The sequence below is a fragment of the Lolium rigidum genome, chromosome 7 (genome assembly GCF_022539505.1).
Source record: "Lolium rigidum isolate FL_2022 chromosome 7, APGP_CSIRO_Lrig_0.1, whole genome shotgun sequence".
Lineage (NCBI taxonomy): Eukaryota > Viridiplantae > Streptophyta > Magnoliopsida > Poales > Poaceae > Lolium > Lolium rigidum.
Window position 1 is genome coordinate 20,542,860 of NC_061514.1, and position 22,597 is coordinate 20,565,456.

Here is a 22,597-nt window from a genome sequence, read left to right on the forward strand (position 1 = left end):
TTCACGGCAGCTCCAGCAGCTCAATTTGTTCCTACAAGATTTACAGATGTGCTTTGAGCATATGGCATTACAAGGGAAACAGAACTTCGTTTGATCACTGCCATTACACTGCAGAATTTGAGCTATCCACACCATAACTCTGCATCGCGTCAAAATGATGCTATTAATTCACACCTGAACAAACGATGACTGAACCCAGCTGGTTATCAGAAAGAAAGCCAACCATGGACAACTGTCAACCCAATATCCACCCACAAAAACCAGAGGAACCAATGTGAACCCTCTGAACTTTAAGCTGCTTCTCCCGAATCACGGAAGATTGATTGCGGCGACCACTTCAGATGCAAGTTGAGCTTCCCGGTCTTTGCTCCCTCCAATGGGAAGCTATCGCTGTAATCTTCTTCGATCAAAACCTTAGTTAAAGTCAGGATGCACCGTCCCATGTAATCCTACAGAAAACATTGTCAACATTTACTATGCTAACATGAATCATTTTGCAGTTGAAAAAACTACTTGGAAAGCATTATGATGAAAATTTCAACAGAACTTACTCTACTGAAAGTGTCATGGTCATATACTTCCAGCATTAGCATATCATGTAAGCCATCTTCGACAACGAAGTCGAAAGTTTGATTCCAAACAGGGTTCAAGCTTTCAGTCACAACCTGCAGTCAGTGACAAGATAGAAACAGTGAAGACATGCTACTATTGAGGAATTCTGATGGCAGCACATTGCATAGTTAAAGGTGGCCAACTTCGCAAAATAGTTGAATTTTTTTGGCATGTTCAGACAATCATTGTGCTATTATACTTGCTAGAGATAGCCATGCATCAATATTTTGTTAATACAGATGATGAAGAAATTACCCTTGTCTTGTACTTTGTTTTTGTTTTCTTGAGAGAAAGCACAACATATGGGTCAGACTTCCCATTCATATCCATTGCTGGCAAATCTTCACCAGATACCACAGTTACTGAGAGAACCCCCCGCAGGATAATTTCCTTTCTCTTCCTTGATGACAACCTGCTATAATCTGTGCTCCCTGATCCATTTCCATTACTCGTCATTGTCCTCTCTAAGGAGGTCATAGAAAACTGTTGTTTAAAAGGATTCGGAGTCTCATCCTTCATGTTATATGGATAATAGAGTAGTTCAAGGTGCACCTGTTGGGGTCATGTCACAAGAAGAGGTGACATGCAAACAAGAATATTATGTATCCAATTTGGCAATATGCTTGATGAAGAATGATGATATGGTGTCTGTTCTTGAAAAAATGGGCTCACCTGACCCCGATCTTTCCTGTCTCGTTGAATATCCAAATCTTTTACAAGCTTCAACCAGACATCCTTCACTTTGCCTGGTTGAAGATCCTTCAGGCTAACTTGAACACAGCCAATCAAATCAGATTCCTGAATACCATCATCGTCATAAATCTTCACTGTCACGCTCTGAGTATCAGCATCTTCAACAATAAACTCAAAGTGTTCATTCCAGATGGGGTTGAGATCATTGTTCTATACAGATGACGACAAAAGTTATTAGGAATCCCCAAAAGCAGAACACACAAACAAGGAATGGAATTAGTAATACACTAATACTTACAATTGTTTTACTTCTCTTGGTTTTGTCTGGTAATGGTCTGATATATAAAGTGGCGAAAGGATCAGATTTCCCTATGAGATCCTTGTTTGTCAAATCTCTTGCTTGCACAAGCTTGACTTCCAATGTGCCAACAGGCTTCAGTTCCAAATCACTGACACAAAATGTATATTATGGTCATTCTTTTGTGATTTAGTGCCAGTGATTTTCTAAATGACACTAAAATGTAATCAGGAATCAACCAATAATTACCTGTAATCCCCAGGTATTATAGGAATGATTTTCCTTACTGGCCATGTTATTGAGTCTTCAACAGCATTTTTTATAGTGTCCTGTAAACGGATTAAGGATATCAACTATCTCAACCATAGGATTTTTATAAATTCCAACTCTATGCTGTAAAAAAAAGTATAGCCAAACCTCAAGAGCAGCTGAAATTCCAGGTATGGCAGAAATATCGCCACCGATTACCTTCAGTTTAAAATCCAGTTTTTTCTAACATAATTCCCGAGAAAAATAGTTAGGCTAACGATGTGATAGCTTCAGCAAAAGAGAAAAATAATGATAGACAACAAGATAACCTTCTTTCTAAGAGAAAAACAAACAGCTCCGAAACATGGTAAGTCTTCAACCAGCGGTCTGAAAATCAAGCGGAAAACTCCTGTGAAGCCGATGTCCTTCACCTATATGGCAAGAGCACTCTTATCACTATGGTAAAGTAATAAAGTTCATTTTGGTGTACACCATACAGGACATGATCATACTTTGACTACCCAATCGAAGTACATATAGACCCTCACAAATCACGATGCCATGCACAGATTGAGCTTAAAATTTTTGCACCACAGAAACTGATGAATTAGGTGATGAGCTAATACGATATGATCCTATGCCATTCATGAGTGAACTAGAGTAGAATCTGATCAACAATGTTTGCATAATGTCAAGTCAGATGTACAAGACGACAGATATATTATTCCAACAGTCTAAAATAAAGGTCAATTGTGCGAGCCAGGTGTAACTCCTTCCTCATATTGCAGAATTTATACAACAGGACCAAAAACATAGACATGAAATAGATCACCTGTATTGGTAGTGCAACGCCAAGTCTAGTTTTTACATCTAATATGATACTTGGATTGGCATCCCAGTTCATCTCTAGCTCCATAACAATACCTTCTTCATTACTCTCAATGATTGAAATACCTGCGCGAGATGGGTAGGAAAAATTACAGGTCAACATTGAAGAGGTAACTGCAAACATACACCACATATTCTGTGAAGATAGATAAATTAAAACAAAAATGAAGTACCACAAAATGAACGACCTGCTTCAAAATCGTCAGAAGATAACTAAATGTTTACATAAACTAGCATTCTAAATGGATAAGATGTAGTGAGCACCTTGATAAACAGCACGAACATCATTATAGCAACCTTCTTTCCATTAGGATGGAATTTTCTGTATTTGGCAAGGTGATATGCATCTAATAACAGGCATTCAGCCGCACCCTCAAGGCCTCAAAACCATTTAAATATTATCGATTATTGATTCTAGAAAAAAAGGCAAAAACCATGTACAAAATCTAATATCAGCACCCGCAAGGCCTCAAAACCATTTTACTATTATTGATTCTAGAAAAAAGGCAAACATCGTGTACAGAGTGTAATATCCAGCAGCTGCATACCTCAGCAGTTATTGTCTGCTTTGTTATTGTCATACTCTTGCTTAAAACATGCTAAATAGTGTCAACGAAGTTTGTGTAGGAACAATGTGTTGGCAACAAATAAACAGTAGAGTACAGTGTCATACAAATATTAGATAGAGATGACACATGACAGTGTAAGATAATTTGAAAATACCTACCAGTAAACTGCGGTGCAACAGTACCAAGAGTGAGTTTTGAGAACGTGAGGGCGGCAAACACCACAGGCCTATATTGTTCAAGAACAGGCTCAACAGAGGCTTTGATGAGTTCTGACGCTGCCTGCAGCAATGAATGACCAGAGAAGAAGATGCTCAAGAAGAGAATGTTTTCAAATTAAGCCAGATAAAAAGAATTCTAGCCCAGGTTTCAGGTTACATGGAACGAAATGCTTACGTCATTCACAAAGGGCCATATTTTTGTGAGCTCCTGATTAAGCCATTTTAACTGCAATATTGCACACATCAGCATATGATCATCCACCTACAGTGTGAGGTAGAGCTAACTAGAGATTGGTAAACAAGTATACCTTTTGTTGAGTAGAGAAAACGACCCAGGATGGGTACAGGTCACCTGGAAGTAACTTGCGTGAATCTTCAACCGTCATCTTAGAGAAAGTAGCAACCGTGGCAGCCTGCAGAAATGACCAGCGAAATCCCATTTAGTTTCAGGTATGGTTGCAATCCAAAAATAGCACTGACAGAGCCGGGTGTTCCAAGTATAAGATGGACATGAAGTAACTAGGGCTATCTCAGTTAGGTACTTAGTGTGGGTGGATGAACAATCCCAGTATCCCACCACCCGGGTTCAAGTGCTCTGAACAAATTTGGGTGCGAATGCCTTCTCTATCTATAGAACATGCAGTTTCTTCAGCAAAAAAAAAATGATGATACAGAAGTAACCCCATGGGTAAGAAAAAGCCTAGATTAACCATCTTACTGACAGTGGCAGGAAGTGGCCAGCATTTCAACTACATGAACCATATTGCCTGCTTACAAGCACTTGCCATTGCGCTTATCTGTGGGCAAAAATCAAGGGGCCCAAAAGAGTTCTGCCCTACAAGCTTATGTGCGACCAATTAAACTATGCCACCATTGTAGTAAAAAAAGGTCAGTAAGCTGCAAGCCATGTAGGCGAGAACCTGTGCCGTAGCAGCAGTATAAGCCTAACCGTCTTACTCACAGTGACAGGAAGTGCCCAGCATTGCAGGTTTGTTAACCATACTGCCTGCTTACAAGCACTTGCCCTTGCACTTATACCTGTCGGCAAGAACTGGGGCCCCTAAAATGAGTGATCCCCTACAAGTAGTACAAGCTTATTATGCGTGGCAGAAAAATCTAGCAAGCCGCGAGAGAGCGCCTCGCTCGGCTCGGAAGTTGCAAGCCATGTAAGCCAAAAACCTATGCCGACAGAACAGAAGGAGCAACGCGACGGACACTGATGCTCGCAGCGCGCTGTCCACCTAACGAAGGCAACAGCTCAACGATCCCACCACAAAAGGCAAGTACGGATGCGGGCCCACCTCGGCTCATCCGCCACGCTGTTCTATCTACCCTAATCTCGCAAATCGAGGGAGATTCGAGGAAGGAAAAGGGGTGCGGGCGCGCGGGTGGTAGTAGGCGCTTACCAGCTGGCGGCGGCGTGCGGCGCGGGAGTTCTCGCAGCGGGCGAAGGCGACGATGAGCGCGACGCCGGCGGCGACCCCCATGGCCAGCCCCATCCAGAACCCCATTCCGCGCCCTCCTCTTGTCCGGCTGAATCACCCGCGCCCGCTTCGCCTCCCCCTCCGCAAGAGGCCAACGCGCATCTGGGGGGCGTCGGCGGAAAGCGAAGCAACCGAGGAGGCGTCGGCGGGCGGGCGGGGCGACCCGGGCGACCGGGGCAGCGCCGGCGCGGGGCGGGGAGCGGGCGGAGCGGTCCAAGTGGCGCTGCTGCTGCTGCTGCCGTGGGAAGAGTTTGAAAAGGGGAAGAAAAAATGGGGGAGATGTGGAGACCAGACCGGGGAGCGGAGAAAGCGAAACGGGTTCAGTGCCTGGCCACAAACTCTTTTTATTTTCCTCTTGGCCTTTTCGCCAGGTGTCTTGGCTCGCGTGACGGCGTGAGGATGATGACCTGTGGGTGGCTGGCAGGTGGGGTACCTTCGGTCGCGTGCTGACGGTGAGATGGAGCTGGCTGGGGTTTCGGTCGCTGGAGGGTGGGGTCCACGGAGAGGTGGGCAGTGTTGATGGCGTGAGCGGTGGAGCTGGGACTTGTTGTGGGGAACGTGAAAGGGGACGGTGGAGTAGGTAGAAAAAGAGGCAACGGATCAGTTCCTATTCCCTGGTTCCAAGTTTCCATGAGTTTTAAATTTGAGGACGGTTCTGTGCTCTGCGCTCTGCTCAGGCATCAAGCAGGGGCAACGGGATCCTCTAACTTGAAGGTGGAAAGTTAGAGAAGTACTTTAATTTTCCTTACTCCAAACCAGACCATATGTATGTCTATAATTTAAATTAATGTGCATAATAGTGCATATGTACTTATGCTACAGGAGCACGACTTTCATTCCTTATTTTCTCTGATTTGGCTCCTTCAAGTTAGAGGATCCCGTTCCTAGGGCAGGATGGCACCGGCCCAGTGCATACTACACCCTCCCGTCACTGTTCCTGTTTAGGTGCCGCATGTCTAATTTTAAGGGTGTGTCTATGTCTTAGTTGACTAAGATTTTCTTAAGTCTCACTCACCTCAGAGAAGTGCAATTGCAGTTCAAAGAAAAGTGTAACTCGGTCTAGTTACACATTTCTGTGCAATTGCACTTTTTTGTTCTTTTTTAACAAAAAAGTGCAACTCAAGCACTTTTTTATAAGTGACTTAGACTTAAGAAAATATCAGTTAACTGAGACATAGTAAAAACGTAATTTTAATAACCAATGAAATATAAAGTATATGACAAAAAAGTTATATCACCAAACTTATATTCAAATAAACTTTCAAACCATATAATTATACATCACATAACACCGGAAAGTGTCTTTGACACATGGGCGCCAGTGCTCTTCTCCTTTTCCGACTTTTGAAAACTTTAAAATCTCACGTTTCTAAGTCTCAAAAAAATATGGCGTTAAATATATAGATAGATATATACGGGTGAGGTGTATGCGAAAAAAGTCCCGTAAAAAAATCGTGTATTTAAAACAATATAAAAAATACAAATTTCTGACAATAAATGGTGGTAAAATGGAGTATTACAATAGTGTATCTTTTTGTCAGAAATTTGTTTATTTTGTATTTTACAAAATTTAAAGTATTTTTTACCGGAACTTTTTTGCATACACATCTCATGAACATACCTATCCACATATTTAACGATATAATTTTTGAAAACATAAAAGTGTAAGCTTTTTAAATTTTCAAAAAAACTAAAAGTGGAAGGAGCACTGGTGCCCATGTACACCAAATCATTATCCACGTAACACTTGCTTTGTTGGTCAAAAAAGCGGTTAAAATTATATCACGAAAAAAATGATGGCACCGCATGCATTGTGACAGAGGGAGTACGAGACGAAGAGTGGTTTTCTGTTTTGGTTCGCCTTCACTTAAATCCTGCTGGCTTCGATGGTTATTATGCACATATGTTCTAACCGGGCGTGGATCCTCTGCAGTAGTAGTTACTACTGTACCCGTACAGTACCAGTGAAAATCAGCCCTCAAATTTGGCGCCAAGATGATTTTCCCTCTCCGTGTCTCCTTAAACATAGCAAAGTTTTGTTTCTAATTCTGTGTGCAAAGAGAGGCCCGTTGGATTGAATTTGAGGGCTGATTTTCACTGGTACTGTACGGTACAGTAGTAACTACTACTGCAGAGGATCCACGCCCGTTCTAACCACAGCAGCACAGCAACAGCTCTGGATGACCGCCGATGATTGCTCTAATTAATCCCTAAGCAGGAGTACCCCTTATGTCTGATCTGAAAACAGTCCCACGCAAGTTTTTTACAGTACTTGCTTAATGAAGAAGGCAGTAGACTAAGTGACTAACCACTCGATCACACGGAGCAAGAAGGCCCCATCGCAGAAGTGTTTTCTACTCCTCCTCCAATTAGACACACCTTAGCTACTACGGAGTACATCATTCCCTTCCGCTGCTAGCTCGCGATTCGCGAATTGGGCATGTGATCGAATGAGATGGTTAATTTCTTTAAGGAAAAAATCGTGCAACACACTCCCGTTTCAACGAAATATTTCCATCATTGACAAGTTCAAACGATGGATGGCAAGGTGAGTAGGGAACGTGCTGATAAAGAAACAACATACAAATTGACCGAAGCTACAGAAGTTTATCAGCATTTGAAGGCGTATTTACCACCTTCGAATCTTTGCTTCCCATCGATGTCTCGGAAATAAATTTCCACGTGGTACATTGTGGCTCAGGACACAACTCTTGCACTAGTAGTTATCAAGTTGTTAATTCATTCTAGACATCTCGAAAATGAGAATAGGAGGGCAAAGATTTAAACTGAAGAACCCGACACTTATACAAACTTGGCAATGGCACCGTTGATAAACTAGGTTACCTGTTCAAAAAATAAACTAGGTTAAAGCACCAAGATATTACCGAAGAGTGGTCCCTCATGCTTGCCGGCTAGATAACAAGAACCACCGAAGAGGGGATGGAGAGGAAGCCAATTGCACAATGGTGTGGCTACAGTCAGGCTTCTGATGAAGCAAGGACGAGGGTTTCGATCAATTTTGATGAAGTATAGGACGGTATGAGGGAGAGATGGTGATCGGCGCCAGTACAAAGGAGATTTTAAGCAAGTAATTCATCTGTCAACATTCAGGAAACGGACTTATCCCGTAGGGATGGGCAAAAAAGCGATGACCAAAAATCGAGACTGAACCCAAGAAGACCGAGTTTGAAATTTGGTTAGCAAATTTTGAAGACCAAATTAAGTTCGGTTTATTCAGTCATTAGCTTTCCGATAACCGAATTGACAGAACTCCATATAAGTGCACTCAACTGGCTCGATGCATTACTTGTTACTAATACAAATTAGACAATGATTAATTATGCAGGCCCACTATGAGCAACAACCAACAGAAATCACATACAACCTCTACTTCTAAGCAGATCTAGTTGTTAGGTTTATGTTTAGTGACATTAAAAAAAAGGTTTATGTTTAGTGCTTCACTTTCTCTCTCCCTTCGAAAATTTAAAAGCATGGCGCTTCTATTGTGCATAATAGGTTATTGCTTGTTACTAGCAAGTACATTTGTGATCATTAAAATCTTAATGGATAGTTTGCTCTAACTATTTATCTTTTTTGTGAAAAAATCAACCTATCTAGAATCTTCAACAGAAGTACTCCGTATAAGTAAACCTAAAAGTAAAAGAAAAAATACAAAAAAGATCTTTGAATCACCTAGCCACTACTGAAAGGACTTGAACGAGCCAAAGGCGGGGAGCCGTCCTTTCCCCGCCCCTCTCATTGGAGCTGAACCAAACTTACCGTGGTACAACTTGTTGTAGTAGTCAGACAATAAGTTGTTGTGCTACGATCATAAAAGACCAACGCAAGAGAGCAGCAACCATCGCCGATGAAGAGAAACATAGATTAGAAGAAAGAGGGATTCAATCAAGTGAGATCCATCAAAGACAAACCTCCACATGTCCTCTGACGAAGCTAGAAGCAGCACCGAGCCGAGCCTTGACGAGGAGGGCTTTATTCCATCGTTAGTGAGTCGTCACCGCCACGCCTTTCTAAAATAGGACGCAAACCCTAAAAAGGTTGAGGAAAACAAAAAAAAACGAAACGCTCCAACCGACAAGGCCTGTAATCCACCGTGCCTCCATGGTTCTAGGGCCAGAGGCGGCGGCGGTGCCCACGAGAGGCAGGAAAACCCTAGTCGCCTCTTGTCTCGCCTCTTGTAAAAATGAGTTCAACGACCAATTTACCGTATATAAGTTGTAAAAATGAGTTCAACGACCAATTTAGCTTTTTACCACACTATTTGGCCATGACCTAACCCGAAGTTTTTTTTTTAGATTAAAGGCACTGGACGTGCCCGACTTTGAATTAACAAAGCCAACAACGGCGAGATTGATACAAAGTGCTGAACCCAGCTTACAGACCGACACCACACACCCACACGAACTACCGAAGAAGCTACAGCCGGAAGCGCGACCAAGAAGATCAGCCAAAGCGTCTACGAGGACTCGAAGAAGAGATGGAGTCTACAGTGTCGGGCCGGAGCTCACCCGAGAGCGAGCCATTTTCACGCGCGCCTCAACAACACTCCTCCATCGCAGAAGCGCCACCGGAGGCCGACCACCACCGAGGACCGACCCGCGTTGCTCACAGACCGAGAAGTAGCACCAAGGAGGCTCGACCAGGGAAGGGGACGGAGCAAGCCTTGCCGAAGATCGCCAAACGAAGCCACCTTCGCCACACAACCTTCGGAGAGCTACTTGTTGTGGACTCCAAGACGATGTCTTCAAGAAGATCGCGACACCGGAGTGCCGCCACCGCCCGATCCGAGGATCTTGGGTTTTCACCCGGAGACCGAAGAAAGACGGAGAGAAGCCCCATGACGCCTTCGAGGAAGGGGACGGCGTCCACGGACGTCGCCATCATGGCCCAAAAGGGCAAGGGTTTCCCTCGGCATGGCCTCTCCTTCTTCTACACGAGGGTTAGGCCGTCGAATGTCGACCGAACCGCCGCCACAACAAGCTGCTCGCCGCGACCACGTCGCCCGCACGACCATGGCCAACGACCAGCACCAGAACCTCTGGCTCGCCCGACAACCAGCAAGGTTCCCACCGACCAAGGCAGCCGCCTTGAGACCAAACTCCTCGCGCCGCCGGACCGCAACAGAGCACCGAGAGCCACCACCGATGCAGAACATCCGCTCCCGAACAGACGGCAACCGACCTCACTGGCATCTGCCCCACGCAGAACACCAGGTGAGAGAGCACCTCCACAGATCTGGGCTGCCCACAGCCACCACGACTCGTGCCGACACCAGATCTGAAGAATGGCGGAGAGGGACAGCCGCAGCGAGATCTGCGGCCAGCAACCACCCCGGCTGCCGGCATAGCGAGATCTGGCAAAGGGGACACGCAGGGGGCTCGAAACGGGGCCGGGCCCCTGCCCGGCGACGCGCCGCCGCCCTGAGCGCCCACCGCCGCGCGCTCCGCCCGCAGTCGCTGGCCCGACGGCGCCGCCATCGCCAAGTTCGCGAGGGGAGCCTGCTCGCGCGGGGCGCTGAGCCCTCCGCCAGCCGACCACGAGGAGGGGAGCCTCGCCGCCACCGTCAACCACACGGGCTAGGCCCGGCGGCGACCGTCGGCGGCGGCGGGGCGAGGGGGGTGGGAGGAGGGGTTAGGGTTAGGGGAGCGGGGGAGGGAATCGTTTCTTTTGTAGGTGAACGCCACCTAACCCGAAGGTAGTAACAAATATATTTTAATCATCTAAAAAACGAATATATTTTAATCTTTATTTCTAAAAGACCGAATTTAAAATAGACCTGCATAAAGAAGGCACTTGACCCGAACTCCCGATGTGAATTCTTTTCCGCTCGAAAATAGGAAAAAGGCAAAATCAAGTTCCAAACGCCTCGGCTTCGTCGTGTCCCGCTCTCGTCCGGCACCTCTGCCTCCCGGCACTTGATAGCCGCCACGACAACACCTTCCTCTCCCATCAAACCCAACGAAAAATTTCGATCCACCGGAACAAATGATGTCCCTGAGCACGGCGATGAATTCGGCGACCATGGCCTCCTCGCTCCGCCTATGCCCCGCAGGCGCCCTCGCCTTCCGCGCCACGTCGGGCCGCCGGTCAGTCGCCTCCTGCGCGTCAGGCCTCCGACTTACCAAGCGGCGAGGAAGTGTGCTGAGGCTGTGCAGCGCTCGCCCTACCGCTCCGGCGTCGGACGGCGAGTGGTGGGCGAACGCGTGGTGGGCGACGGAGCTCACCCCGGAGGAGCTCCCCACGCAGGAAACCGACGCGCCGACGACCGGGCACGGCAAGGAGGAGCTGGACGCCATACGGAACGCCCTCGTCGACGAGCCCCTACGGCCGATCCTGCTCGCCCTGAGCGAGATCAGGGACCGCGGCCACTTCTTCCGCTGCCGCAGCTACCACGCCGGGATCGTCGCTGGTATTTATGGGGTTTCTTTTTTTGTGTGGGATTTATGGGGTTTTCTTAACTTCTCTAGTTTTGTGCAGAATTCTGATGCGAAACACTGCTGCGTTTTCGCAATGCAACCAACTTACACGCATTCCATTAGCAGTAGCTATTCACAAAACCACTAATAAACGATCTAATGTGCCCAATCCAACTATTTGACTCATCTTCATGTATCTAACACGCCCAGAGGGGAGAAGCTCAGTATTTACCCCATCTGCCAAAAAAAAACAGGATTGCTGAATCAGCCAATAAGAAACAGCATTGCTAATTGCCACCTTCCTGGATATCGTAATATGATATATACTGGTGCTCTTAAGCAACTGCCTTGTGCACATTACTAGTTTGAATTCATCATAATGTTGTTGTTCATTGAAGAAACAGTAAAGGACTTACCGGCAATTTTTTTATTATTCTGCAGGCCCATTGCTATTGATCGCTGCTTTTTGCCAGCTCGGTAAATTAGTACCGCACCTTTTTGTGGATATAATTCTTGGATATATATTCTACAAGTTGAGTGTTTTAGCAGCAGAACTGAAAAGGAATGGGAAGTCAAACCACATGTGTGCTCGGATACAGCTCGGTGAGTCTTGAAACTCAAACTATGTTGTTTACCTTGTGTCTATTACAGATAAAACAAACATATCATGTTTCTATACTAAAGAATCTTGATCTTGTGACTTGAACAAAAGAAATATTCTTTTGTAACTCATTTGAAGCTCTGTGACATGAGCAATTCCACGGGATCGGCCTTTCGAGGAGTGGCATGCGGTTGCCTGTTAGAAAACTCCTCGATTGCTCAAAGTAATTTACATGACTGAAATTTTCATGTGAAGAATCAAAACTCATATTTTGAATATTACTTCTTATATATTTTATGGATTCAGCCAAACATAAATCGTACTTATGTTCTAAATTTCATGAGTAGTATGTCTACTCTTTCCGCAAGTTTTTTGTGCGTTTTTGCACGAATCTTGATGCACCAAAATTTAGTTACTGCAAAGGATAACCACTCACAATTATTTTCTCCACTGCTGCCTGCTGGCGACCCAACAATGTCGGTCTTCCGTCAAGTAAAGAAAAGCAGTTGCCATCTCTCCCCTTTAACAACGTTATATGCTTTCCGTAGAGCTCCTCTATTGGACCATGCTGGAAGCGCGATCTCAGATCAAGGTGTATAGAACCTCTGGCAAGTAACCTAAACGAAACCTGGTTTGCCCTCGACGGTGCGAACTCTAGTCAACTGCCTTTGTTGGTGGGATGCTGCAATTAACGGCATGCCGGGTCAACGACTATTAAGGAGGCCATGTGTGGCTTCTAGATACGCGAGGACATGTGTCAACTTCATCTCCTCCATGTCCGAAGGCAGCCAGGACTACGACAGTGCACAAGGACGTACGTCGGTCATGAGTTCAAGTTTAGAGCCAGATGGGTATTAACCAATGGATGTACAATGACTATATTACCCTTTGAAGAAAGTAGGTGGATTAGTTCTTCTAATCACAACCTTAAATTTCTCAAATAAAAATAGAACTTGCGAAAAGCACAGAAGAACTTCTCAAATTTCATATGGATCATTTTTATTGCTAAAATAGGGACCACTCGCTGATTTCATTAATGAAATTACAGCAGAACTGAGTATAGAAAATCCTTTACTGTCTTAGATTTGCACACGCATATTTCTTACATGGAAATTATGTACCTTTATAAATAATGACAAATGTGCTTTTCATTCCCAATGCAGTTATGTTATTTATATTGTCATTCAAGAACAACAACAACATGGCTTTCTTGGTAAGTCTTTTGTTAAACAGCATGAGTATCTTAACTTCAACACAACTATGAACATGTATAGTTTACTAATGGACCTCTATGTGGCTTATGGTAGGGTGTTTACCGCCTCATCACGGAGTTGATTTGGTAAGTATATTTGCTAACCAATTATTATTAGAGTTTGTTCCATTCGGAGCACACTAATATATTTTGTAAACAATTACTTTTCCATCTCAGGATGTTTGGTCTTCAAGTGTACATAGGAGCTGTGATCTATGAAACCGGTGACGTGGAGGAACCAAGATTCCACTTGCTAGGAATTTACAAGATACTGAAAACTAAAGGTGGTCTGATGAGGGTGATCAAGAATACCTTTAGGGAATAGCATTTGTAATGTTAAAACTAAGGGTGGTAGATGATGAGATAGAAAATTCTATTGAGGAATAGCCTTGGTAACGTTAAGGCATTTGGGCCTCATTTTCTTAGTGACGCCTCCTGTTATTACTATGAATTTTTCATTTTACTGACGATTATCACTGCCCATAGCTCTGTCATCTGGATGGTGCATTGAACAGAATTTCGCCACAGCTACCATGCATGCTAGCTCATTTGGATACCCATTTGGACAATGTCATTACATGAACAATTGAGCAAGCTGTCAGTTCTACAATGAATGGAAACAAAGAAATTTTCTATATCAAGATGACAATCAACTTGTACTTGATATATGTCTGCATAGAAATGAAACAAAGACATGGATACTCGGTATAAGTTCAGAAAAAATCGATGCTCTCTGGAAGCACATGTCCAGTCATGGAAAAATTCTACAATGAATGTCATTATCGTGAGATTTTTTCCGTTCTCCTGTATGTCACTTACAACCCCTCTTTGCTATCAACTAGCTTGTCTATGTCATTCTACTGTCCCTCATATATGTCACTATCTGTCACGAGGTTCACTTACAGCCTCTCCTTGTTATCAAGTAGATTCTTTTTATCATTCTATATGTCCCGATGTTCACTTACAGCTTCGTCCCTCTTTGCTCCAATAGCAGCGGTATCTGAAGTATCCGCGGTAACACTGACATCTAAAGCTCCAATAGCTGTGGTATATTGCTTGTAGCTATCAGCAGTGGCATTGACATGTACATTGTAATTTAGTAAAGTAGAAGCTCCACAAATTGTTCGTCTCCTTAGTCACAGTATAAAGGGACTTGTCAAGCACCATAGACATGGCTGCCGCAGCAACAATCTTCTCGGGTAACTTGATTCTGTTGAAAAAAGAATTCAGATGTGTGCAACATATCTCCAACGTATACCACAAGCCAGCCTGCAATCAAGACACAGCTCACTACAAGGTGAAACTTCAACTTTGACTTGGCCGCAATCATAAAGATGACTCAGAGCAACATGTGGATTCCACTTTGATTTCATTTGCTCTCTCTTGTGCTCTCTGAAATTGCCAACCGTCTGCAAAAGTGTGCATTTGTTGAGATATCCATGACGAACTGTCTTGCAAACATACTTGGGATTTGCTACAATTTTAAGGAACATTATGTTATAATTATTTCTAAGTATACATATATAATTCATCCATGAAAAACTCGCAAAGTAATGAATTCCATTTCAGAAAGTAGAGGTGGGGGCGTGTTACGTTGGACGAGGAGTTGTGGAAGCGGGCTTAGTGCAGCAGGAACAGATAGAAATGTAGTTATAAACTGTGGGAGGTTATAGTTATGAATTGGGATATATACGTTACATAATTTATATTAAACTCTTATACTTAGTTATATTTTATTTTATCAAACCTAGTCTCGACTTGTTTATTTACCAGATAACAATATTGATAATAATAATATATGGTGTCCTTTGTCATACAATTATAACATATATTATTTGAAAGTTTCATTCCTAAAATATTTATGCTACCAGTACTTCGTTTTAGACACTAGCTTGAAGAATCTTTAATTAACGAACCTTGAATGTGAGCACATTAAAATAAGTATAAAATTGGATGCGTCCATGGATTACTTATCGGCAATTGTATAAGTTAGTGTGTGTGGTTGGGTGTTTTTTTGCCCATGTTTTGGTTCCTTAAATATCTCGGTAGAGATCTTCAAATTGCACACTTTAATAGATATTTCCACTGGACAATTAGGCTAAACAAGTAGAATATTATAGAGCATATATGATGTTTTATGAGGAGCTTGCCCTCGAATATAAATTCGTTGTGCCAGAACCCTAAAGGACCAACGCAAGAGATCAACAACCATCGCCGATGAAGAGAAACATAGATTAGAAGAAAGACGGATCCAATCGAGTGAGATCCGTCGAAGACAAACCTCCACACGTCCTCTGAGGAAGCTAGAAGCATCACCGAGCGGAGCCTTGACGAGGAGGACTTTATTCCATCTTCAGTGAGTTGTCACCGCCACGCCTTTCTATATAGGACGCAAACCCTAAAAAGACTGAGGAAACCAACAAAAAAAATGAAATGCTCACTGTAATGCACCATGCCTCCATGGTTCTAGGGCTAGAGGGGGCGGCGATGCCCACGAGAGACAGGAAATCCCTAGTCGCCTCTTGTCTCGGCTCTAACTTTCTACTTACTATTAGCAACCATATATAAGTTTTAAAAATGAGTTCAAAGACCAATTTACCGCGTATAAGTTGTAAAAATGAGTGCAACGACCAATTTAGCTTTGGCCGTGACCTAACCCGAACATGAATTATCAGGTAGTAACAAATGTATTTTAATCTTTATTTCTACTAGTAAGCATGCACGTGCACGCACGTCTTGTAATATATAATATAAATGTCCATTGAATACTATTTTTATTTATTAAGATTTTATTATCGATGCCACTTAAAATGGTCTCTATGTCTAACAGTGTGCGTGCGTGCAACAAAGAGATATTATTGTTCTTTACAGAAAAAACTTTGAAGAGAAAAATAGTAATATTATCCACTATTTAGTTTTTGTGCCCTCTCAGATCGTCACCTACCTCCCCCCCCCCCCCCCCCCTTGAGTTCTTGTGCGCTCCTCCCCTGCCTCTGTGTCTCACCGGCGCTCCCCATCCGTCTAATCCCAAGCTCCTTTTGTCGATCTCGTCAGGCCGCACTCCCCTTCCTCCCCACCATCGACGCGAGGAGCCCTCCTCTACTCGGCCCTCCTCGTTCAATCGGGTCGCCGAAGAGCCCGAGGAGGCGCTCAAGCTCAGCATGCTCACAGGCGACCCAGCGCTAGGCTCCAGCGGAGGCGGAGGCGGAGGCGCGGGCCTCGCCTACGCTGGATCGGCGACCCCGACCATCGCTTGTTGGAGGGCTCCACAGCGCCTGCCCCTCCTCCCTAGTACAACCGGATAAATGTTAATCATCTCCGAGGGACAACAGCGAGGACGCTCTGCTCCGGGAGGATGGATGTGCCGCAAGCTTTCTGGGCATCAAATCGTGCTGAACTAAACCATTAACAAATTGTCGCATCTGCATCTGGCCCGGCTTGCTAGGTTCTCGGCCTCACCTGCGCCATGGACGATGGTGGGAGGTGACAGGCGAGGCTGCACCGGAAGAAGAACAATACGTACATGCCCCCGACGGCGGGCGGCTCCTCCAGATGCGACAGGGTAGCCGGGGCGCCAGGGGCAGCGACAGGTTCCAGTCTGGCGGGACTATCATGGTGAGCGAACGAACTGCTACTACCTCTCTCTTATGGGTGTTGCCGCTATTTGATCATCTTTAGTATGTGATTGATTCATGCTGTACATGTAACGCGGTTGGAGGATTGGTGAATTCGGGATTGAGGCTTGTACTGTATACTGCTCATGTTGGTAACATTGTAGTGTCAGTAGCCGAGTCATGATCTTTCTTTCAGTTTCTGAGTTCTAGGTTTGGCTTTTACACAAATGTTATTGATTGCAGGATTATAAACTGTTGGTCAATTTTGTATACTTTCAAAGCTACTCTATTCTGAAGGGTGTTGTACCTAACTATGAATATCCACGTGATGCTCCTTGTACTAAACTTGGACCTCTGATTTCATATTTTATTGTGTCTTACACAGTTGTTGCCTCTATCTCTGCTAACATCTACAAGGAAAAGAACAAGGAGCACAAGCGAACATCAATGCACAATGAAAATTAGTACTGGTGAGTTTCCATAGTTTAGAAATCTTTTTTAAGATGTTGATTTCCTTTATTAACTTTGAGTTTTGTCATCAGCATCGACCATTGAAACCTGATTTGGTAGTTCAGTTTGTCCATAGGGATCCAAGTGTAGACCCGGATGTTTGGTACCTTCCTGAATTTTGCTGCTGAGATATAAGCTTAGAGATTTAGCATAAACATCGAATCTGAAAGTAGTTGGCGGCAAACCAAATGGAGCTGATAGCAGACAGTACCTGCTTATGAAGATTGCAGGAGTCCCTCATAATATTTTTAGCTTTGTAGAAATAACAAATAACAATCACACATGCTTTATGTTCATATTATCTGCGGCGCCAAAGCTGTTTAGCACCGTGCACTCAATGTAAAACTGGACAAGAATTTCCTAAACATGACCTATATTGTGCATATAAAATAAATAAATAAACTGTGTCTAGTCACTGAATAGCAAAGCATCCCATACTTTATTGCACAGTGGAGATATTATAGTTACAGATCTACTGACTTGTAAGAAACAGTGACTTGTTTATATCCAGCATCGACATCCGTCATTTTTCATGCTTATATATTTTTTGGTCTGAACAAAATCTGTAAATGAACAAGTCAATATGGTTAGCATCAAAAGTAGGTACCTACATACAACAACATAAATTTGAATAAACATTAGAATAACGCACCTGCTTCACCCCTGTAAAACATCTCGATAGACAATGTTTTTGGTGCTTTTCCCCGATTTATCGACCTCATTGTTCGGCTTGGCCAAAATCCGTGTCGTCTTTCTTGACACTCCCCTTGACAATGCAACATATAGCTGGCCATGTGAGAATACAGGCTCAGGTAGGTAAATACCGACGTGTGGTATGGTCTGACCCTGTGCCTTGTTAATAGTCATCGCAAAACTTAGGCGGATGGGAAACTGTTTTCTCTTTAGTTTGAAGGGAAGTGATATGTCATCTGATGGCAGACATAGGGATCCTAGGTATGAATACTCTCTTTCCAGCATGCTGACCGCCAACAATCTCCGCATCGATTGCGTTATCCTGGAAGGCTCTGATCATAAGCCGTGTTCCATTGCATAGGCCATTATGAGGGTCAAGGTTCCGGAGCAGGATGACGGGGCAGTTTACCTTTAATTTCAAAACATGCGGTGGCAAGCCATTTGGTGTGATTGAGTTCAAAAAATCGATTGTGTAATTATTCTGCAAGTCATCGTCGATTGAGTCGAAGCTATGGTATAACCTTTCTTCCCCTGGAAACCTGGAGATCATCTTGTCATTCAGGTCATCCACATGCTCGTTCTTGGTCGAAAGAATTGCACGTGCACTCATGTATTCTCTCGATCTAGCATTGGCATTCAGCGCAGGGAAGACATCTTTAATGAGCCTGTTAATAGCTTTTTCATTCTCGGTATAGCCAATCACAATGTCATCAGGGAGACGCACGTAGTCATCACCAATTGTCTCTTCTGTTCCATTGCCAACCCTTAAGAGGTATTCTGAGAACCAAGGATCAGCTTGTGCTCGCATATTACGTGTGAGGCGTATCTTTCGAGTCTTCTCCCACAGATAGGATCTCAGAACTGTAGCATCCGTGATCTGTGCTCGTGTCCCACGTGTCACAACAGGAAGGACCTGCCTGAAATCCCCACCAAAGACGACAACCTTCCCTCCAAACGGCAAAGGACATTCCATTGTATCTTGGAGCGATCTATCAAGTGTTTCAACTGCTTGACGTTTTGTCATAGCGACTTCATCCCAAATTATCAAGGATGCCTGTTTTAGCAACTCCGCTGTACCACTTTGCTTTGTGAAACTACACATGCTGTTGTCTTTGAGCTTGATTGGAATTTTGAACCGTGAGTGCGCAGTACGGCCTCCTGGCATAATTGATGCCGCTATACCCGATGTAGCAGTTGCAATCGCTATTAGGCCCATGGACCGCACCTTCGCAAGCAATGCCTTGTACAAGTACGTCTTGCCAGTGCCGCCTGGACCATCAACGAAGAATATCTGGCCTTTTTTGTTAGTCACATGATCCATTATATCGTTGAAACCAGCTAGCTGCTCACTGTTCAAAGTGCCAAATAGATCTAGATGTTCTTTGTCCACGGTGACTTGCCTCTCCTCTGTTACCTCTCTATACTCCGTGCCATAAGAACCATCGGTCTCAACCAGATCCGGAAGTCCATAGCTTGTAATATCCTTCCCCATAGATTGCAGCATATCCCTGATATCTCTAAGGACCATCTGCTCTATTGTTGCATCATTTGATTGATTAAGACGATAATCCTCAGACATTGATGCGAGATGTTTGTCCCACATCTGTCGGATTTCTGTGGCCTCACAAAATACCAGTATAGTCGCAAACAACCTTCTTAGGGCACATGGCATCTGAAATGTGGCTGCCTCTGTCATGCAATGATCAAGGGTCTTGTCATGCTCAATGAGACCTAAGAGCTCACATGCCTCCCTGAAGGAACCACATAGCTTGCCATTTACCGTTTTTAAATGATCAAATGAAGTGGCTCCTCGGACATGACTTAGAAGCACACGCAAATAGTACCTATCTCCTTCAGCAGGGTGTGCATACACAAGTCTTCCAATTTGTGATCTCTTACTTTTTCTATTCTGCCATTTCTTATCTCCAGCTATCCATCTATAATGTTCTGGAAACTCTCTGTACAACCATTTCCGTGCTGTTGGGAACTTCCGGTTCATCTCAAAGTACTCTGTAAGCATGGACTTGGAAGAAGATGGTCGAGCGTGACTCCAAGACTTGTGAATGAGAAGTGCGAGTTGAAATACCGAATATTCTCTCTAAAATATTTAGCATCATCATCATCTTGGCTTGTAAACAACCGTTTCAGCTCTGCTGGAACCTCTGGAGTAACAATTGATACTTTTCCTTTTCTGCAGCAAAACGCAGGCCCCTCATATGGAAACCGTAATGCCCCACAGTATTGACAGTCCGGAACTTTTCTCAGAACATGATGCTGCTTAGGAAGGTTTCGGTATATGAATTCCTCATTTGCTGCCCCATGTGTTTCTACTGTAGGATTGCTTCCAATATGATACGATTCATAAGGAACATCTAGCACAAAACAATAAAATATATTCAATTAACACTCATAGTAGTACTATAATATGTATCTAAAATGGAAAATACAGAGGACATACCTTGTTCAGTAAATATTCTAGCTTCTTCATCAGGTTCATGGAATGCAGCTTCTTCTTGTTGCATGGTCCCCAAGCAATCTAGGAGATAATATATTGATCAAACATAATTGGCTTGGTGAATAATTCGAAGTGTACATGAAAATATATGTAATTGTACCATCTAAACTGGATTGGTGTAGAGTGGGCTCAAATATTCCATATGGATCATCTATCTGGTCGTTAACCGCTATTAAAATCATCAGATCATTAGAGCATAACATTATAAGTATTACAGTACCCAGTACATGTAGGGTTGTGAATATAAATTTGACTATTTTCATTGGTTTTACCAGCATCGAGGGTTGCATCCATTTCTTGAATCCTACAATTAGCTGGAGCATTTGTAGGTTGATTGGAGCCAATATAAGGCTCTGTACCTGAATAGACATAAGTGAATTATTTATGGTTAAATAAACGATATTATACTCCATTATTCACGTTTGCTCTTTTATTAGTAGTGGGATGTGCACCTGGGAGAATGGACATACCTTCTGCAGTAAATATTCTAGGTTCTTCATCAGGCTCATGGTCTGCGCCTTCTCCATGTTGCACCGTCCCCGAGCAATCTAGGAGGTAATATATTGGTCAAACATAATTGATTTGGTGAACTTCTTGAAGTGTGAATGACTCTATCGATAATCTTGCACCAATAATGAATAATAAATATATTCGGATGAACTAACCAGCACCTTCATTTGTGCAACATGGCTTTGGTAGCTCAGAACCAGAGAGTTGGGTGATGGGATCTGCTTTGTGTTGCAATGACAAAAAGATGAATGGAAAAGCAGACTATACATTTTATGTTCTAATATAGTATGGCACCACAATAATATTACCTTGTGCAATACACTTTTGAATGGTGGATATTGTTTGCATTTCATGACCAGGGGGCATATCAGCAATAGCTCTCATCCTCCCTCCAATATTTTGCACCTGGTACGCATCATTCCGGTGCAACCAACTGGATTCATCATCGTATGTTACATTATTTTCCTTGTCATGGTGGATGCCTTGTTGTGATAGAGATGAATCTGGTATACATTTGATAAACATGGAAGAAAGCAATAGATATCATATCAGTGCAAGATTCTAACAGAATTAAAGAGTAGAACATGTATTTTATGGCATTACTGAACCTGGAATGGAATTTGTTTGTAGCTGGGTGACAGCCGATAGTCCTGTAGCCGGTGTGTGTGACACAGAGTCCTCGTGGTTGAGGAGGCCAGTATTAGTTTTTTTCTTTTCACGGGACATGCGTTGTCGTTTTAATATGTCTTCCCTATTTAGGGCATACCGCTCCCTGTCCCTTTGCCTCCTTCTATCTTTAGGGTCTGCCAAAGATAGTTAGTATATATCAATAAGTAGGGATGTAAGCAAAAGGTGATCATGATTACCAATGGCTATGGAGAACGGTGTTTGTGTTTCATTTTCCTGTCCATTGATATCGGTCATGGGTGTATGTGGTACATTTTGTTCGTGATTAAGCAGGGTTGCGGAAGTCTTTTTATTTTCACGGGATTGACGTCGTCTCTTCACGAAATATGCACAACATGACTACTGTGTATGATTGGTTGGTGCTGATACATACCTTGGCGATCTGATGGAGTACGTTGACCCGAATTCTGTGTGTTTTTTACAGGATGTCAAAGAAGTTACAGGTATGTGGATGTTTGTCGGCAGCGAGGAGTGAAGGAGGAGCGTTGGATGTCACGATGCAGGAGATGGGCGGCACGGCAGCGTCGGACGGTGCGGCTAGGACGTCGCTGTGCAGGAGGCGACGGTGCCCAGCACTCTGACGGTGCGGCCTGGATGTTGCAGGAGGCGTCGGACTGTTGGGCGGCGTCTGGCTGCACGACTTGACGGTCGCCGTGCAAGAGGCGATGTATTGCTGGGCGGCGTCTGACGGGCGCGTGTTGACGGTCGCCGAGCAGGCGATGTACTGCTGGGCGGCGTCTGACGGTGCGGCTTGGACGTCGACGTGC

General features: G+C 43.9%; 3 protein-coding genes across 7 annotated transcripts; 2 read left to right on the top strand and 1 right to left on the bottom strand.

Moving 5' to 3' along the window:
• On the bottom strand, positions 1–5,038 carry LOC124673963 (synaptotagmin-5-like). Its single transcript, XM_047210004.1, has 13 exons — positions 4,934–5,038; positions 3,836–3,940; positions 3,703–3,753; positions 3,468–3,588; positions 2,685–2,806; positions 2,182–2,283; positions 2,021–2,095; positions 1,853–1,932; positions 1,604–1,754; positions 1,285–1,515; positions 868–1,164; positions 552–665; positions 1–449 (listed from the first exon to the last, which is right to left on the bottom strand). The coding sequence occupies exons 1-13, from the start codon at positions 5,036–5,038 to the stop codon at positions 291–293; spliced, it is 1,713 nt and encodes a 570-aa protein (XP_047065960.1). The 3' UTR covers positions 1–290.
• Positions 5,039–11,053: 6,015 nt separating this feature from the next.
• On the top strand, positions 11,054–13,626 carry LOC124670996. The gene is made up of 5 exons (XM_047207446.1): positions 11,054–11,441; positions 11,890–12,051; positions 13,213–13,262; positions 13,357–13,388; positions 13,479–13,626. The coding sequence occupies exons 1-5, from the start codon at positions 11,054–11,056 to the stop codon at positions 13,624–13,626; spliced, it is 780 nt and encodes a 259-aa protein (XP_047063402.1).
• Positions 13,627–16,563: 2,937 nt separating this feature from the next.
• LOC124669346 lies at positions 16,564–22,372 on the top strand. Of its 5 annotated transcripts, none has more exons than XR_006992145.1 (5): positions 16,564–16,916; positions 17,301–17,385; positions 20,316–20,410; positions 21,071–21,188; positions 22,255–22,372. XR_006992145.1 is itself a non-coding variant. In XM_047205974.1 (5 exons), exons 1-5 carry the CDS (start codon positions 16,854–16,856, stop codon positions 22,303–22,305), a joined length of 366 nt encoding a protein of 121 aa, XP_047061930.1. In that variant the 5' UTR covers positions 16,564–16,853; the 3' UTR covers positions 22,306–22,372. The 5 variants fall into 5 exon arrangements, 2 of the variants coding, with proteins under 2 accessions (XP_047061930.1, XP_047061931.1); XR_006992146.1 differs by having other exon boundaries at positions 20,316–20,404; XM_047205974.1 differs by lacking the exon at positions 20,316–20,410 and adding an exon at positions 21,503–21,551.
• Positions 22,373–22,597: the final 225 nt, after the last annotated feature.

What these genes read in the sequence shown, in the direction of transcription:
- LOC124669346 (XM_047205974.1), top strand. Translation starts at nt 16,854, where the DNA reads ATGCGACAGGGTAGCCGGGGCGCCAGGGGCAGCGACAGGTTCCAGTCT. An exon ending in CACAATGAAAATTAGTACTG is followed by an intron (nt 17,386 to 21,070) that starts GTGAGTTTCCAT and finishes CTCTTTTATTAG; the next exon opens with TAGTGGGATGTGCACCTGGG. An exon ending in GTCCCCGAGCAATCTAGGAG is followed by an intron (nt 21,189 to 21,502) that starts GTAATATATTGG and finishes TTTCATGACCAG; the next exon opens with GGGGCATATCAGCAATAGCT.
- LOC124670996 (XM_047207446.1), top strand. Translation starts at nt 11,054, where the DNA reads ATGGCCTCCTCGCTCCGCCTATGCCCCGCAGGCGCCCTCGCCTTCCGC. An exon ending in GTGTGCTCGGATACAGCTCG is followed by an intron (nt 12,052 to 13,212) that starts GTGAGTCTTGAA and finishes TTCCCAATGCAG; the next exon opens with TTATGTTATTTATATTGTCA. An exon ending in ACAACAACATGGCTTTCTTG is followed by an intron (nt 13,263 to 13,356) that starts GTAAGTCTTTTG and finishes GGCTTATGGTAG; the next exon opens with GGTGTTTACCGCCTCATCAC.
- LOC124673963 (XM_047210004.1), bottom strand. Translation starts at nt 5,038, where the DNA reads ATGGGGTTCTGGATGGGGCTGGCCATGGGGGTCGCCGCCGGCGTCGCG. An exon ending in GCGTTGCACTACCAATACAG is followed by an intron (nt 2,284 to 2,684) that starts GTGATCTATTTC and finishes CTTGCCATATAG; the next exon opens with GTGAAGGACATCGGCTTCAC. An exon ending in GTTTTTCTCTTAGAAAGAAG is followed by an intron (nt 2,096 to 2,181) that starts GTTATCTTGTTG and finishes GAATTATGTTAG; the next exon opens with AAAAAACTGGATTTTAAACT.